Source organism: Budorcas taxicolor, chromosome 4 (genome assembly GCF_023091745.1).
Source record: "Budorcas taxicolor isolate Tak-1 chromosome 4, Takin1.1, whole genome shotgun sequence".
NCBI classification, from domain to species: domain Eukaryota; kingdom Metazoa; phylum Chordata; class Mammalia; order Artiodactyla; family Bovidae; genus Budorcas; species Budorcas taxicolor.
Window position 1 is genome coordinate 11,793,477 of NC_068913.1, and position 18,020 is coordinate 11,811,496.

An 18,020-nucleotide genomic window follows, 5' to 3' on the forward strand; every position below is an offset into this window, starting at 1 on the left:
GATCAAACCGGGATCTCCTGCATTGCAGGCGGATTCTTTACCAACTGAGCTATGCAGGATAGCTTAATGTTATGCAAATTCATCCACAAAATCACCCGTCTAAATTACTGCAGAGAATAAAAAGTTTCTTCCTGTGTCACGTGTTTGCAAAGCACAGTTGCTCAAAGGAAGAATTAAGAAATAGTGAAGTCAATTATCAAGCCGACTCTTCTGGCTCAGAAAACCTTTGTAAAATTAAATACTTTTTGAGCACAAATAAAATACTATAAAGTACTATGCATGTGTCTTAAAATTTTTGAAAGTGTATTCTCATTGACAACAAATGAGAAAGAGATCAAATTTTCTCCTAGCAGTTGATGGGTTCTTGCTGAATCCACTCTGTATTTGCTGTTGTATCTCAAGCAAGCCAATATACCTTGGGTTTGGAGGGAGAAAATATTAACATCCAGAACATTAGGAATTGTGTATTATGGTTAAGGGATTGGGGGCAGGAGGATGAGAGGATGACAGAGGATGAGATGGCTGGATGGCATCACCGACTCGATGGACGTGAGTTTGAGTGAACTCCGGGAGATGGTGATGGACAGGGAGGCCTGGCGTGCTGTGATTCATGGGGTCGCAGAGTCGGACACGACTGAGCAACTGAACTGAACTGAACTGAAGGTGGTTAAAAGCTGAGAGTCTTGAGTATAATTCCTTTGTCACTACCATCTTGGGTCCCAAATGCTGAGATGGGGCAGAGACCTTGCTTGCCTGAACTTCAGCAGTAGGTTGGAACCCTGTAGAGGTAAGTGTCTATCAAGTATTTCTTTTCAGATCCTTTGAAAATTTCCCCCAAACCAATTCGCTGCTGCCACTGTACCTTTGCATCCGGTAAACATGGTCCAAACACTTCCAACAAAAGTCTATCTTCTTTCACTGCTTTTTCAAAATCTGCAAAAGATATCCTGCCATCGTTGTCATAATCCTAGAGAGGAAGATGATTTCTTGGTAAATGACAGAGTAGTTAATTTTAATTCTGCATGGAAAATAACTGTAGAATAAAAGATTTTACCAATTCAAACAAGTTCACACTTATGTAGGCACTACCTGCGCACATCAAAAGATGCTTATTTATGGAGGCAACTTACTTTGTTCCTTTTAATCTAATACCTGATATTATGAATAGAATGTCTCTCCACATCTCCCAAATTAAAGCTCTAGCCACTGCAATGGGATCATATTTGAAGGTGGGGGTCTTTGGGAGGTAAGTTTGGTTTAGATGAGGTCACGAAGGTAGGGCCCCAACGTGCTATTAGTGTCCCTATGAGTTAAAGGAAGGCCAAAGCTCCCTCTCTCTGCCACATGAGGACTCACTGAGAAGGCGGTTGTCAGCAAGGCAAGAAGAGCTCTCAGCTAGGAAGGGAGCCTGCTTGGCAGGTTCACTTTCATCTTGGGCTTCTCAGACTGCCCAGATTGTGAGAAATAAACTCCAGTTGTTTCATCTACCCAGAATATGATACTTTGTCACAGCAGCCCCAGCATTACCTTAGACATGTAAAACCCTGTCCCTCGGGGGGCTTCCCTGGTGGGCCGGCAGCTAGCATCCCGCACACCACAACTAAGACCCGGTGAGGCCAGATAAGGAAATAATAATAAGCAAAATCCTTAAAGGACTTCTAACCGAGTTGGGGAAATAAAACAGAAAATTAGAGGAAGCCCGTTATCATCCTGCTACTTTTGTGATGAAAATAGTGCCAGATTCTTAATTTTGGTCTTGTTTCACAAAGCACCTCTTAAACTTGAGACAAGGATATAACGTAAAATGTGTAAAAGTGAAGTTGCCTAATAAGGAGCAGGCACTGAGAGAGCAAGAAGGACTAGGATCATGAGAAGAAGCTAGCAGACTTCCGCTAGGCCCTTAAGGATGGTTGGGGTGTAGATAGGTGGCGAGGAAGAGCAGAGGAATGGCTCAGCATGGATTTTGACAGTAAGCCGGAATGCAAGTCAGGAAGCAGGCAGGCCAGGCTGGGATGCAGTGTTCATGACAGGGACTATGGGAAGTTTACTAAATCATGTGCATGGATTATGAATAGTTTTAACTGCTTCATTCAATTTGGATTTGACTTGATAGGTCCTTATTTTTTCACTTCTGGGCATAACTAAATCAAGGTTGCTGGGGGGCTGTAATTAAAGAAAGGTTTGAATAATTTTCAGAAAAAGATTCACTCCGTAACATTTTCTTTCCAAAAGAAGGGGGTGGGTGGACCTTGTGGTCCAGTGGTTAACACTCCATGCTCCCAACGCAGGGAGCCCGGCCAGGTTCAGTCACCCTTCAGGGAACCAGATCCTGCACTCTGCAACTAAAGATCCTATGTGCTGCAGCTGAGACCCAGTGCAGCCAAGTAGGTAAAAAAAAAACAAACACCACCTATTTTAAAAGAAGGAGTGGGTGTGGTACTGGGAAGGATACTGTCTCAAGAAGTCTGCCCTCCCACCTCTCAGTGGCTACTGAGCACTTCCAATGGGAGAGGACACCATCTGGTATGTTAGCTGAATCTGAGACTCGGCAGACCGTCTCATCGCTTACTTCCTGAACTCCAAACAGGTAGTGAGCTGGACCCTGGTGGCCTCAGTCTTAAACCATTGGTATCCAGTTTAGGGTCACAGGAAGAAAAAGAAATCACTATGGCCATAATCAAGAGGTGTTACTAGTTTCACTGAAAGATAAATTTTGCACCTCATTTTCCATCATGACCTTGTATAAACCTATCTGCACTTCAGTTTTCTCACCTGCAAAATAGAGATAATATTTTCTACTTCATACTGTTGTTTTGAAGATGAAACATGTTTAAATATTAAACTTCTGTGAAGGGCCCAGCATGTAGTAAGCACTTTATACAGGTTATTTCATTATAATGAGTGTTGAGATGGATGAGAAAGCAAAGGTCATGAAGACAGACTACAGTGGCATTCAATTTTAAAAGAACTAAATCTATCACCCTCCTTCCCAGATAAGGAGGGTTTACTGATAGTGCAATAATAAATAAAAATAGCATTCATTTAATGTAGTGCTTCATTTAATAACCCAGCCATCCCATAAATATTTATGAAGTAACCGTCAGCCAGGCACTGTTTTAGGCAATGGATAGAGCAGAGATCAAACAAGAACTCCTGCCCTCACGAAGGTTACATTCAGTACGTAGGGAAATAAATCATTGCTTTAGCTTTCTCACACCCACTTGACTGGATATAGTGAATTACAACTTTTTTATTCTTACCATTTTCTTCAATGCTATATCTACCAACTCTCTTATTCCTTCATCAGTCTCTTCTTCAGGTGACTGTTGGTGCAGACTGTTCTTCAACATGTCATATATTCTCTCTCGAGAAATGTAACCGTCACCATTGAAATAATAAACTTCGAAACAAACTTTTCAAAGCATAAGAAGTTAATAGATATGGATAAAAGGAGTTAAAATGTCATTAGTCTTCTCAGTTATTTCAGTATGTAATTAAAGAAGGATAGAAACAGTTTATACAATCTACAGTCTAGACTCAATGGACTCAGTAGACATGAATTTGAACAAATCCTGGGAGAAAGTGGAGGACAGAGGAGCCTGGCGTGCTGCAGTCCCTGGGGTCACAAAGAGCCAGACGTGACTTAGCGACTGAACAATAACATTCTACACAGTGGAGAATTTTATAAATCTTTCCACAAGACTAAATATCCTTTGTGAGATACACACACACACACATATGTGAATAAAGTCTTTCTTTTCATATATACACATGTAAATATGTATGTGTATCTTACTGCTATAATTTCCTTCTTACACAGAGTAAAAAAGGCAGTGCATACACATCACTATATCACTGACAAAAAACATTTTTCAATATATTTGGGTAGTGAGTCTGTCATCTCCTTGGAGACTGCCCATTTCACTATCCAGAATGATCCATCTCCCCCTGGAGAACGATTTCCATGATTTCCACCACACCATGTAAGCACTACTACAGTTTATCATACCTTCATCCCACAAACGACCTTATTCAGGTCCTGGGAATATAGCAGAGAAGTAGTAAGTAATCTACTTGAGTTAGTAATCTAATTAAATGTTTTTAGAAAAAAAGGAAGGGGGGGAGGGGAGAGAGGGAGAGAGACAAGGAAAGAAAGAAGAGCAAGATAGGAAGAAGAGAAGGGAGGGAGGAAGAAAAAGAACCATGTACTAAATTCCAGAGTATCAGATTAGGTCTTTTGTTGCATTTTTCTAATATATAGCATATATGAGCTTGTGACATAACCCTACTAGAAATAGTATTTTCCCCAAATTAACATGTCTTGAAATATATAATACATGAAGTATTTTTAGGCAGTGAGATTAGAAAAGGAAAAAAACATTGATAGTGTGGTGCTATTCATTATATCCTGGCTTCCCTGCTGGCTCAGTGGTAAAGAATCCACCTGCCAATGCAGGGGACATGGGTTTGATCCCTGGGTCGGGAAGATCCCTGGAGAAGCAAATGGCAACCCCTTCCAGTATTCTTGCCTGGGAAATCCCATGGACAGAGAGCATAACAGGCAACAGTCCATGGGGTGGCAAATGAGTTGGACATGACTTAAAGACTAAACAACAGCAATTCATCATGTCTGGCTGCACTTCGTCACGAACCCTTTCACAAGAATTTACATTCATGAAACTTCACTTTTCATTTCTCAGTGAGACTTCTGTATAAGAACACTGCAATTATAAGGAACAAGTGACTACTATACTTAATGGTATCCTGTGAAAATCAGACTGGAGAAAAGTTGGGGGGGAAAACATGTAAGTAAAAAAAGGAATTATACAATGTTGTATGTCAATTGGAGAAGGCACTGGAAACCCACTCCAGTACTCTTGCCTGGAGAGTCCCATGGATGGAGGAGCCTGGTAGGCTGCAGTCCATAGGGTCGCAAAGAGTGGGACACAACTGAGCGACTTCACTCTCACTTTTCACTTTCATGCACTGGAGAAGGAAATGGCAACCCACTCCAGTGTTCTTGCCTGGAGAATCCCAGGGATGGGGGAGCCTGGTGGGCTGCGGTCTGTGGCGTCGCACAGAGTCGGACATGATTAAAGCGACTTAGCAGCAGCAACGGTATGTCAATTATACTTCAAATTTTTAAGTATTAAGGAAAAAAATATACCTCCCCCAAATAAAACAGAGAAACAAAAGTCATAAATGTCAAATACAGTTGATGAGTCTTTAAAATGTCACTATCATTTTAAAAACATGTATTTAACTTAGAGAGTTTCTTTTGAACATCCCAAATCCAGAATCAAGTGGCAGAAGGGATAAAAATTTGCTTACATACTTAGAACTCTGCAGTTGTTCCTAAGTAATTTGACATTTGTTCCCTTGAACACTGTTGTTTAAAATTGTTCCTATTCTCTTTCTAGGCTTCACACCCCAAATCCTGGCACAGGAGGTGTCAAACATAGAAAGCACGCATCACTTCAGGGGTACAGGTGAGGTGAGTCAGAGCTAGCGCTGCAAAATTGTGAATTGGGAGGTTTTCGTCTTTGGGATCCCTGACGATGCTTTTCTGTAGGAAGCTCCCTTTGTAATCCTTCCTTCCTGTGGGATCTCATTGCCTCAGTCTTGTTCCCTCTCTTTATTCACCTGCACTCACTCTAGCAGTAGAGTGTTGATGTCTGACAGTTGCGTGCTCTACCTTGTTTTGTGTTAAGCCCTCATACTCTCTCGGAGGAAAAGACGAGCAATAGTCCCACTGGGAACTACTGTGGCTGCCCATATTCAAGGCCCGTTTCCTGCTGAGCCCAGACACAGCCCCAGAGATCTCAGCCTTGCCTATGACCATAGCTGGCACCCATCCTGACCTGTAGCTGCTGTTATCTGCCCAGGCCTTGAGCCAAAGAGCCATCCTTGGTGGTATCTGACTGTCACGGAACTAGTGAAGAAAGAGTCCTGGGTCTAGGGACTCTTCTATAAAATAGGTCGCTCATTTCATCGGCCTTTTCTTTCCCAGCTCTCATGAACTACTTTTGCGAGAGTGCTATAGAGAATAACACTGAGTTTATATTTTTTAAAAAATAATTTATGGATTAATGAAATATAAAATTGACTATATGTTAATCTTTATATAGAAATCTTACACTTCAGCTTTTCTTCGAAAGTCCCTCGAAGAAACACTGATAGCCCTTTAACCCACTCTTTCACGTTTATGTAGTTATCGTTGTCTTTGTCAAATGCAAAAAATACTGAAAGAAAAAGAATGTGTTAGTGTATTGTAATTTATAGCTATTATTCAAGAGTAGTGTGAATAGAAAAAAAAAGTATTTCCTCCTAAAAAGAGGGGGACAAAAGGTTTTGGCACAATCTTTCTTGAAAGAATCAAAAATAACTGGAAGTATATTTCCCACAGATTTTTACAGAAAGAAGTCATTCTCCTCCCCATGGTTAATGATGAGCATCACTTGTGATGTTTTGTATGGCTATTTTGAGGAAAAAAGACCAATAATGTAGATAATCAATGTGGTAATTTTTACTACTCTGAAAAGAGTGGTAAAATCCTGTTCTAAAGAATTTGTATTATACCTAAAGATCAATTAGTAAAATAATACATTATTTTAAAAATTACCAATGAAATTTTGGTATTATCCTATAGAAAATAAATTATTATTTACTCTTTTGGGGGTAATGGAAACATTAATTATTTTGACTATGGACTTCCCAGGTGGCTCAGTGGTAAAGAACCCGCCAAGCAGTAGATGCAAGAGATGAGAGTTCAGTCCCTGGGTTAGGAAGATCCCCTGGAGAAGGAAATGGCAACCCACTGCAGTATTCTTGCCTGGAAAATTTCATGGACAGAGGAGCCTGGTGGGCTACAGTCCACGGGGGTTGCAAAGAGTCGGATATAACTGAGCACCACCACATGACATGATATTGTTTTCATGGTGTATACACACGTCAAGACTAAAAGTTTGTTACTGAAACTGACTGGATCACGTTATATAATTTCCTATTTTAAATATAAAATTATTTAATTTTTTCAATACAATGAGTAATTTTCTTATTGTGTTGAAGAAGTCAACATGTCTTTACATATTTTACATGTCTACAGCATAGGAATCCAAAGACAACGGAAACCACAAACTTATCTTTAAAAAAAAATACTGCCCGCTTATTTAGTTCATTACTGGTTCTTTCTCAAAGTACTACAGCTATGAGACAACTTGAGTGAGTTTGTAATAAAATCCATCCTCATGATCAAATCAAATGTACTGTTCTAAATCAGTAGCACTACCAGAATTATATAGTTTTTACATTAAAAAATTTCAGGCTTTGGTGAAAACTGAATATATATGTGTATATATATATGTGTGTGTGTGTGTGTACACACACACACACACACACACACACCTGCCATGTCAGCTTGGCCCATTTCAGTCTCCATGACCCCTTACCCCTATTCATTAGCACATCATCAGTCATTCTGAATATGCTGTGCAGGATCACTCGAAATGCGTTACGATCTAGTCCAGCGTTAGCAAGTTTCATATCACCTCTTCCCACCACGTTGTGAAAAATTCTTATGAGACACTCTATTTCACTCTTTTTGACTGTAAAATGAAAATACAAATAAACACAACTTAGATTTAACCTTTGAGTTCTCCAACCCAATTAAATATATTTTATTAATTAGCTATTTTGTTTCTCTGATGCACTAGTGGTTTAAAAACTGTGACAGGGACTTGTTACTTAAGAGCTCACACAATCAAGATAGATGCCACTCAGATGTCTCATTAAGACAGTATATAAATGTTAAGTGATGTCATATAACACTCCCCACTATAGACATGTGAAATCTGTATGAGAAAGGGTTGTGCCATTTTCATGAGAGTAGACTTTGAACTGGGCCCCGAAGGATGCAGAGCATTTACCCAGAGAGCAATGTATTCAGGGTGGTAAAGTGGAGAACTCCAGGAAGAGGGAATAACATGAGTCAAGTAAAGAACTGAGACTGAGGTTGAACGTGTTTTGTTGGGAGCACAGCAAGTTGGAAAGAAGTGAAAAACAAGACTGAAGAGGACAGGCTTTTGACAGAGAGCCTTGAATGCCTGGTCAGAAGATTAACGTTCATTTTACTGGAGCAGGCTTTCTTGTGGTATCATCTTTGGAGCCTCTGTATGAAAATCATCCACCTCTCATTGCTTGTCAAAGGCCTTGCCCCAGACCTACTAAGTCACAGTTACTAACAGTGGGTCCAGGAGCTACCTTTGAAACAAAAGCTCAGCTAATTCTATGCTGTTAGGGTTGAGAAGTGTTTTAAGAAAACCCACCTGGCAAAGTTGTATTGAAGGGGAAAACTGGAAGCCTAGAAGCCTGGCGTGGAGCAACAAGCTTTGGTTAGGACCACAGAGACGAGGTCAGAAAGCAGGTAGGGAGCCTGATACGCTATTTAAGAAGCACACAGGTGACTCTACTGCGCTGTCTGAACTGAGAACTAAGTGATTAGGCTTTGTAGGTTGGGGGTACTGGACTTAAGTATCTGGGTTCCACTTCCGTTTCTTATCCTACATAGCTGACTTAACACAATTCAACTTCTGTATGCCTCAGAGTCCCCACCTGTAAAATTTGAGTATTATTCTAGATGATCTCTGAGATTCCCTCAGTTTCTAAACGTCTGATTCTATAAATTAAAGATAATTTGAGAGAACTAGGAGTTAGGAGGGAAGCTGGTTACTAGTTCTATTTCTCTCTTCCTTCTTCTCCCTCCCTCTTTTGGGGAGGGTGGAGGAAGAAATATTTTTTTAGGTTTTGTCTTTGAGATGATTTCAAGTTACCCAACAGAAACCAACAAGAACTGACAGCAAATATGCAGTTTACATTAGGGTTTCTAACATGGTCAGAATGACTTGACTCTCAGGGAAAAGGTTGATAAATCTATAAACAATTAAGATACCTAATATTATTTATGAACTGAATTAGATTCTCAGGCTTCATACATAGCCCCCAAATTTGACATAAAGGTCATTTTTATCCATCTAATAAGCATTTATTAAGGGCTTCCCATGAACCTAGGCAATGAGTACACCATCATTTCTGCCCTTAATTTATAACACTTTGGTCAAGAGACAAAGAAGTGAAATCAAAGTGTTACAAACACTATGATTAAAGTGTTTGGCAGTGACCCAAAGAAAGGAATCATTAAGTGGGGAAAGGCAGTAAATGAATAAGACGGGGCTCCAGGAAAAGGTGTCACTTGAGCTAAAGCAGTCACAGGAGTAAGCATTTACGAGGCAGTTTGAAGGCAGGGTGGCATATTCTCAGAGCTACAGACGGTTTGGTGCAGCTAGGTGGCAGAACTGTTTGACTTTACAGAGGGGCTTATTGAAAAATTTTGGCTGGCAAGTTAACAGGATCAGATTTGCATTTAAGGAGGATCACTTTGTCAGTGGAGTCTTGAAACTGCCTTATGAATGGTCAATTTAGATGTGACAGGTTATACTTTCCCAGATAATTTTAAATTCTGTCCCACTCATATGCTCTTCTTACAATGAGACTTCTGATACTTCTCCCTTAGAAAGATGGGGTTTGTGTCTCCTTCAATTAAAACTAGGGGGATTTTTTGACCACCATTTCAACCAAGAGTACAGTGGAAATAAAGCAATGTGCCTTTTCAAGACCTGGTCACAGAAGGGGCTGCAGGTGCTCTGAGGACAAAAACCATCTCTTTTCCCCCTTCTTTTATGGAATATGAGGAGAAACACAGCTCAGGTGTGTGGACACACCTTATGGCGCACACATTACATGAACGTTTGCCTGAAACTAGCCCTGCTCAACTCTGAAGGAGAATTAACATGTGAGTATTACAGCAATGCAAAATGGATATCTGAAGAGAGTGAGTCAGGAGTCAGGAACTGCTCTGAATCAGATACAAGTTATCCAACAAAATAATCAAGCATTTTAAACACAGTCTTCAACAGGTAGTAACTTCCTCTGAGTTTTATCTATGCAGCTCATTTCATTATATCTGAAGACCTTATACGTGTGGTCAAAGAACCCCTGTAAATGATACTTGAGAAACTGTGGGTAATGAGAATGGTGTTCATAAACTAGAGATTGACCCATTATTCATTACACTTCTTAGTTTGGAATAGTTGTATTTTATGTAAGAGATGCAGCCAGAATAAGATTCCCATAAACTCTTCACTGTTTCTTCCTGCTGACATCTTACACAACCATGGGGCATTTGTCAAAACTAGTACACTGACATTGGCACATTATTATTAACTAAATTATAGATTTCACCCATTTTCCCACCAGTTTCCTTTTTTTTTACATTCTAGGATCCTATGCGGGATCCATGTGGCTCTCATGTCTCCTCCAATCCTGCAGGTTTTCAATCTTAGTGCTTTTCATAACCTTGACAGTTTTTATTTTGCAGAATGTTTCTCAACTTAGGTTTGCCTAATGCTTTCCTTGTAATTAAATGGTGGTTGTGTTTTGGGGAAGAAGACTAGAGGATGAAGTGCTGCTCTTGTCGTGTATCAGATACATGACACTAACATGAGGTATCCCTGCTGCTAAGCAGGATCACCCAGCCAAGTCAGTCTACAGTTTCTCCACTGAGTCTACTTCCCCTTTCTCTATTCTTTAGAAGCCAGTCTCTCATGATAAAGGTTTAATTAAACTCCACTTCACAGGGCAGGGGTATTTATACTATTAAATTCTTCAAAGGAAGATTTGTCTCTTTTCCTTTTTTAAAATCATTTACATCAGTATGAAGTCACATATGTTTACTTTAGGCCAATACTATGTCACTTATCAACAATCTTGCTGCCCAAGTTGTTTCAGCTTCGGCCGCTGGGAGCTTTCCAGTTGGCTCTTCTCTTTCACATGCCCTCACCCCTTTGCAACACTTCCTTGCTTTCTGGCACTACTCGCCAGTCCCATCTTGTATTATCCGTGTGGAATAACAGGCAGGAAAAAAACAATTGGTCTTTCCCCTTGGTTTCTGGCACAGAGCTCCTAAATCCCTTAGCATTTCCTCGTTGACAGGAATGTCTTTTGTTCTAATGAGGTGACTGTTGGTTCTTCCTAGGTGGGAGCTTGTCACCAGAAAAACCAAGTCACGTTTAAAAGCGTGGAAATTTTAGTTCCGCCTCCATCCCTTTTCCAGAGGGGGGGCTGGAAATCGAGTTAATGATCTGTCATGGCTGTGTAATAAAACCTCCATAAAATCACCCAAAAGTGGGGCTTGGGGGAGCTTCTGGGTTGGTGAACACACAAAGGTGTCCAGAGAAAGCCTGGAAACTCCACACCACTTACCACTTTTCTTGCTCTATGTACCTTTTCCGTCCAGCTACTCAATCATATCCTTTCATAATACATTGGTAATCTGGAGAGTAAGCTGCATCCTGAATTCTCTGAGGTGCTCTAGCAGATTAACTGAACAAAGGAGGGGGTCACGATTTGTAGCCAGTTGGTCAGAAGCACAGCTAATAACCTGGACTTGTGATTGGCATCTGGTGGGGTACCGTCTTGTAGGGCTGAACTCTTAACCTGTAGAATCTGATGCTCCCCAGGTAGTGTTAAATTATAGGGACACTCAGCTAATGTCACAGAGAACTGTTTGTTGGGAAAAACCTCCACACAGTTGGGAGACCACAAGTATGAGTATGGTAGTGGTGCTAGAGTAAAGCCTGTTCAGCAGACACAGCTAGGAAATATGTACACAAACCTACATATGCACACACATCGGCTCATGTTATATATCACAAATACAGAAAAAGCCACATATTGGACTAGTGGGCCCTTAGGTCGTCCTGGTCTAAGTCTTAAAAAAGATGATCAATTGTATTAAAAACTCCTGAGTGCTCAGAAAAGACAGGCTCATGAGTTTACAAAGTCAAACCATACTGCATTTAACTATTTCCTCCGTCTGGTAGGAGTGGATCAGGGAAATTTAGTTCACTAAATACTTGGGATTTTAGCAAAATCTCTTACCTTTCTTTTAATATCTATTCAGTAACCAGTAGAGCCTAGGACAACGGTAATCTCTCAATACATGTTTGCTAAATAAATGATACTCAATCACTTGTAAATTGGAGAAGTTAAGGAATATGCTGGATGAGAGTCAAGATTCAGAGTAGGTCTGAGATGCCCAAAATCAGATGAATGAAACCACATGACACTACTAAGAATAATTTAAAAATTCTTCACTTATCTTTAAAAAAGTCTGCTAATGTACATAAGTATAAAAATGACAATCTGTGTGAAAAAGACTGGGTCAGTTCCCAACTCACTGTCAAACTGGGATTGACATTAAGCTACAGAATTGAAGTCTGAAGTAGAAAAGACAATTCAGATCAGGATGCTCAAACTTTATAGTATCTAAGAATACATGAAGTGAACAATCTAGAGGCTTGGCACCACTGACAAGAGATTTTTTAAAAATACACCAAGGGTGGTACTCAGGGATCTACATTTTCAATATTAACCTTCAGGTTATGCTGATGGGGGAGCTACTCCTACCATACTACACAAATAAGAGGTCATGGCCACTGTGAACTACAGAATGTGTGGGCCCAATGCAAAATGAAAATGCAGGTCCAGTGGTTAAAACTCTGTGCACCCAATGCACGGGGCCCTCGTTAGGTCCCTGGTCAGGGAACTAGGTCCTGCATGCTGCAAGGAAGAGCGAAGACCCAGCATGCCACAACTAAGACCTGGCACAGCCAAATAAATAAGTAAATACAAGTAAGAATAAAAAATAAAAAATTATTTAAGTCAGTGTTAGCAGAGCCTTAAACTTAGCATGGGGTCCTATGAGAACACATAGGTTACACACCCATGAAGCCATTTACTATATACCATGAGATAATTATCTGCCTCCCCCATCAGATTAAAGGGCCATTATTTGGAAAATGGAATAATTTCTTTGCATGACTCTAGAGCAGCAATGTCTAGAACTTTCTGAGATGACGGAAATGTTCTATATCTGTGCTGTTCAATTTGGTAGCCACAAACCAATTGTTGCTATTAAACCCCGAAAAGTGGCTCTTGTGACCAAAACTGGATTTTAAGTTCTACATATTTTATTTAAATAGCTACATGAAGCTAGTAGTTACTAAAATGAACAATGTAGCTCTAGAGAGCAGTATAAATGAAGACAGAAGTCATATTAGCTCTAGAAAACAAAAGAGTCTAGATCTGTCAGGGGAAAAAAAAAGGAAACAGGTGTTTGGCAAGGTAGTGAATTTCCTTTGTGAGGTCACTGGAGATGACCAGCTGACGATCTGAGCACGGAGTCACACAATGGTAGCAGCTTGACTGGATGGCCATGTGGCACTTGAGGAACCTAGCAAGTTATGAAGGTTCCCTCCTAAGAAGCTCTAAAGCAAAGCCCAGGAAAAATCGCTCCAACTTTCTGTCACACAGTTAGAACACCAAGAGAAATACAGACAGTCCCTTCTTGAGATGGCCAAAGCAGCAACAGCTTATTAGTCCTTCCCACCCCTACCCATCATCAACCAAACTCTAGTCATGAGAGCACACTGTCTATTCTGGTCTCAACTGGAAGGACTTCAAGAACGAGAGCTGATTTCAACAACTTTTCATTGTGCCCTTACTATGGTACAACAGGGTACAGAATGACCATTAGGGACTATAACGCTGATTAATTTGAAAAAATAAAGATTTGGGTGTGCATCAGACTAGCTCAGCCCCCACAAAAAGTCCACTGACCGGGTAACTTTACACAAACAACTTAATCTAAGATGCAGTTTCCTCACCTAAGAACATGGCTAACATCACCTACCTCAATGGGTCTGTTTCAAGAAAAGATGATGGACGTAAACCATTTTGCAGTATCTTGCCAATGAAGAGCTCAACAAACATCAGCTGTTGATAATCTGGTTATCCTGGTCACTAGCTGTTCAAGTATTTAGGGTCTGAACTGTTAACAGTAACTTAAGAATTATCAAGTGTCAAAACTTAGGAATAAGGAAGGAATGCAACTTTTTTCTGAACAGCTATATCTTCTTTGTAGAAGACTATATGGGATATGGGTCTCAATTTTTTTTTCTCATTAAGTTTTACATGCTCGTATCTACTGACTATTTCAGAGAATTGCTTTCAAATATTAGTAACAATGATTTTAAACACACATATGGGTAGCAGACACCACTAAAAACAATTTCATCAGGAAGGGAAGAGAAGTCAGATTTCCAAAGTAAACATAAATCCCTTTTGAGTGCTCTAAAACTCCGGCTATCAGCAGCAGGCATGTCTTACTACATTCAACACTAGGTAAATCTGCTGAATGGATTTTTAGGGTAGCAGGACAACTACTGGTGGACCGATGTCTATGGGGTCGCGCAGAGTCGGACACGACTGCAGTGACTTAGCAGCAGCAGCAGGACAACAGGAGTGAAACAGGACCAGGAGTGCTTGAGGAGCTTAGATCATTTAAAATCCAACCAAGAAAAGAGAAAACTGAATTATATCCACAATGAGATGCTTAAACAAGGTAGTGACCATCCTGCCAAGGTCACACAAGGAAAAATGGAAGTGCCCAATAATGAGGCCATAAAGCTGGCTGAAATAAAATTACTTCCTCAAAGTCCAGAAACAAATTCTTAGAAATCAGTCAGGATTGCTTGTGGTCAGGCTTCAGAAACAAAAATTCACAAGATTACGTTTTAAAATCTGGCAGGGCAAGGAATTCTAAAAAAAAAATCTATTAGTTTTAATAAACACTTGCCATGTGCAAAAGCAGCAAGATATTTAACATCTAAAACACCTTACGTGTCTCTATCAATCTTGTGAAGTTCAGCAGTCATTTGCTGCTGTGGCTTTTGCGCCAGAGAACTCAGGGACATTGTCACAGTAAACCTTTATACTTTGAAATCTCTCATTAAAGTTCAAACTATAATAAAATCAGAACTCCGTAGGCACGTAACCCTTTAGCATTTACACTGTCATGTAAATTCTCAAGCTAGTCTTCCCACATATGTACTGTATTTTAGGACACCTGATGACTGAAATATTTTCTGTGTAAGTCCAGGGATTATCATTCACTTACTACCTGTATTTTTAAAATGACCAAAATATTAGATAGAAAATAGGAGAACTCTACTTTGGGGTAATAAAGCACTTGTTCATGGCCAACTACCCAATGTTTTTATTTGACTGAAGATGTTCAGGCAGTGCTGGGTATCTGGTCACTACTTACAGTTGACACTCTTACTGATGGAGTCCACCAGTCTCTTCAGAACCTTCTGGTCCATGTCAAGTGCGGCTTCAAAACAATGAAGACTTCTCAGACAGCCTACTTCCAAGCCTGGGCGTCCTGAGTTGCCACTGATTCCTCAACTCACCACTCCACACCAACAGAGTGTGACCATGGCAACATCCCAGCAACCAAACACAGAAGGTTCTCAAGTAATTGGAAAAATATGCAATAATGGCAGTGATTTCAGTGATATTATTTGTGATCTGAAATATTACAGCTCATCCAATTTTGATTTTTGTGGTTCAACACCACTTAAAGTGGTATCTAAGAGTATTGCCATTTACATTTCCTGAGAACAAATTCTACAGTTGAAAATGTTTATGGATGAACACATAATAACAATAAAGACCTTATCTTTACGTAGAAATAAAATAACTTCCTAGGCTATAAAGAGCTCCTTCAAAGGTTATATATAACCTCCTCTGAAAACTCTAACCAAGTACCTTCTCATGATAAGCAAAGAGAGGCCTCAATCTGGGAACTTTAGAGAAACATAAAATCCTCACAGTTACCCCTCCAACTTCTCTGACTGACTGGTGGGGAAACATAGTATGATCATGTCAAAGCTGGCCAAGATGGTAACCGTTCTCATGTCTACTATCGAATCTTGGTATAAAGAACAAATATCTCCTTGTGTATGTCTGCTGGTCTTCACTGTGGTAAGGCAAGGGAGCAAAGTACTAACATGACTTTCAGAATCTACAACAATGTATTCTTACTAAATTTTAAATAACATATAAAAACAAATTAGGCAAATACAACTGGGAAAAAACAAAACTCCCAAAACTTTTCTTAAGGAAATGCCAAATGTTCTTTGATTTTAACTTGAAAACTGGCAAGTTTTAATAACTGTTCTTAGTGGCTAGTCAATTGTTCTCCATGAAATTAGAAGAAAATTAGGCTCTTAACACATCTTGACTGGAGGAATATGAATCCATACTCTGGATAAAATAAATTCAGAATAATCTGAGTGAAGTCGCTCAGTTGTGTCCCACTCTTTGCGACCCCATGGACTGTAGCTTACCAGGCTTCTTTGTCCATGGGATTCTCCAGGCAAGAATACTGGAGTGGGTTACCATTTCCTTCTCCAGGGGATCTTCCCGACCCAGGGATTGAACCTGGGTCTCCCACATTGGAGGCAGACGCTTTAACCTCTGAGCCACCAGGGAAGCCCAAATAATCTGAGGGTATTTTAAACACGTAAATATACTAAGGGCAACCAAAGGAATTCAAAACAATCAGAAAAAGGTAGCACCAGGTATAAATTCAATTTCTCAACCCAGACACTCATCAATTGTGCTGCAGTTACCTTGGCATCATTATCCAAATAACATGTTTTATGTTTATAAAGTATATAATTATTTAAGAAAAACGAGTTTGGTGGAGAGAGAAAGAGATGTTATTAACTTGCACATAATATCACCTGCTCAAATTTTCTTGTATACCCTTCAGAAGACTGTTAAGGCTACTACAAGAAGACCAATGAAAAAGTAGTTTCCTAGGCAGTCAGCACAACCTGGAAAGAATACAATTTTTGCCAAATCACCTTCTCCAGTCTAATAAAATGAACTGCTGCTTTTAGTGGTACGTAATCATCCTATACTGGACCAGTCTGTAAAGGTATACTTGTATGTTCAAAGCAAATCTGATCAACAAGTAACTTGATAGGTTTGTCCTGTCCTTTAGCATTTCATGAACAATTCTGAGAAACTTCTTTTAGGATAAAAATATCTCCCCAACTTGCTGTGTACTCAAAACCTTGTAGATTTCTTTAAAGAGGAAAGATTATGAAAATTCAAGCATAAAGTTTAGGGAAATTTGCTAAAAATTTGGGGACATGTCTTATCTATCTACCATTTCATACTTAATAGTGTTTCTTAATGTTTATAACTTGTGACTCAAAGGGAGCTGATAAGGACACAACTATTTTTAGGTAAAATAGCTATTTATTCAGCTTCTCGTCATGCCAAAATGTTTCGCGCATATGCCACTATAATTAGCACACCCTCTGTAACAGGCAAAATTGTACATCAAATTATATTTCATGTTACCTGATTATATAAAAATGTAAAGTGAAAATGATTTATCAATTCTCTTTAACATTACTAGTAAACAGTTCAGCAGGAGATATGAGGCACAAAATCTTAGTAAAATGTGACACAGGAAAAGCAATAATGTAATTCTCACTTAAATTTAACTTGTCATAATCTGCTGTGAATATACAAAGACAAACTTTTAAAACGTTATATTTACTAAGATTCTGGCAATAGTTTTATGTAACAAGACACAGCATACCAGGCCTGCCACTCAACTTTTTTATGGTAAGTCTCAGCTTCAATATGAAGCTGTTAAAAAAAAAAAAAAAAAATCAAAAACCTGCTTTTTACATGCTAAATAGCTTGGCAAGTATGCTGTTAAACACAGTTAAGGAATTTAAGATAGCAAGAATAAGAAGTTAATAAAAAGCTAAACATTACAGCCTAAACAAAACTCATACAAAAAATAAAAGAACTATCACTGGTTACATAAAATTTTCCTGACTGGTTAAAACTTAACAATATAAAACATGCATTTTAGAATCTAGCTATCAAGTTCAAAAAGTACCAGTGTCTATCTGAAATGATTCCTTTTCAAAGCCAAAGTGTAATCAAAATTAGTTCAAATGTTATAACACATTCTAATGCTAAAAAACATTCAGTATTATCGAAGTGGAGGTAAATCCCAGAGCTTCTGGGGC

General features: G+C 39.4%; 1 protein-coding gene across 1 annotated transcript; it reads right to left on the reverse strand.

The window, feature by feature from the left end:
• Nucleotides 1-760: 760 nt before the first annotated feature.
• Nucleotides 761-15,278, reverse strand: LOC128046876 (calaxin-like). The gene is made up of 5 exons (XM_052639066.1): nucleotides 15,224-15,278; nucleotides 7,449-7,604; nucleotides 6,138-6,242; nucleotides 3,261-3,412; nucleotides 761-967 (listed from the first exon to the last, which is right to left on the reverse strand). The coding sequence occupies exons 1-5, from the start codon at nucleotides 15,276-15,278 to the stop codon at nucleotides 761-763; spliced, it is 675 nt and encodes a 224-aa protein (XP_052495026.1).
• Between the last annotated feature and the right edge of the window lie 2,742 nt (nucleotides 15,279-18,020).

What these genes read in the sequence shown, in the direction of transcription:
- LOC128046876 (XM_052639066.1), bottom strand. Translation starts at nt 15,278, where the DNA reads ATGGACCAGAAGGTTCTGAAGAGACTGGTGGACTCCATCAGTAAGAGT. An exon ending in TGATGTGCTAATGAATAGGG is followed by an intron (nt 6,243 to 7,448) that starts GTAAGGGGTCAT and finishes TTTTTCTTTCAG; the next exon opens with TATTTTTTGCATTTGACAAA. An exon ending in TTTCGAAGAAAAGCTGAAGT is followed by an intron (nt 3,413 to 6,137) that starts GTAAGATTTCTA and finishes TGCTTTGAAAAG; the next exon opens with TTTGTTTCGAAGTTTATTAT.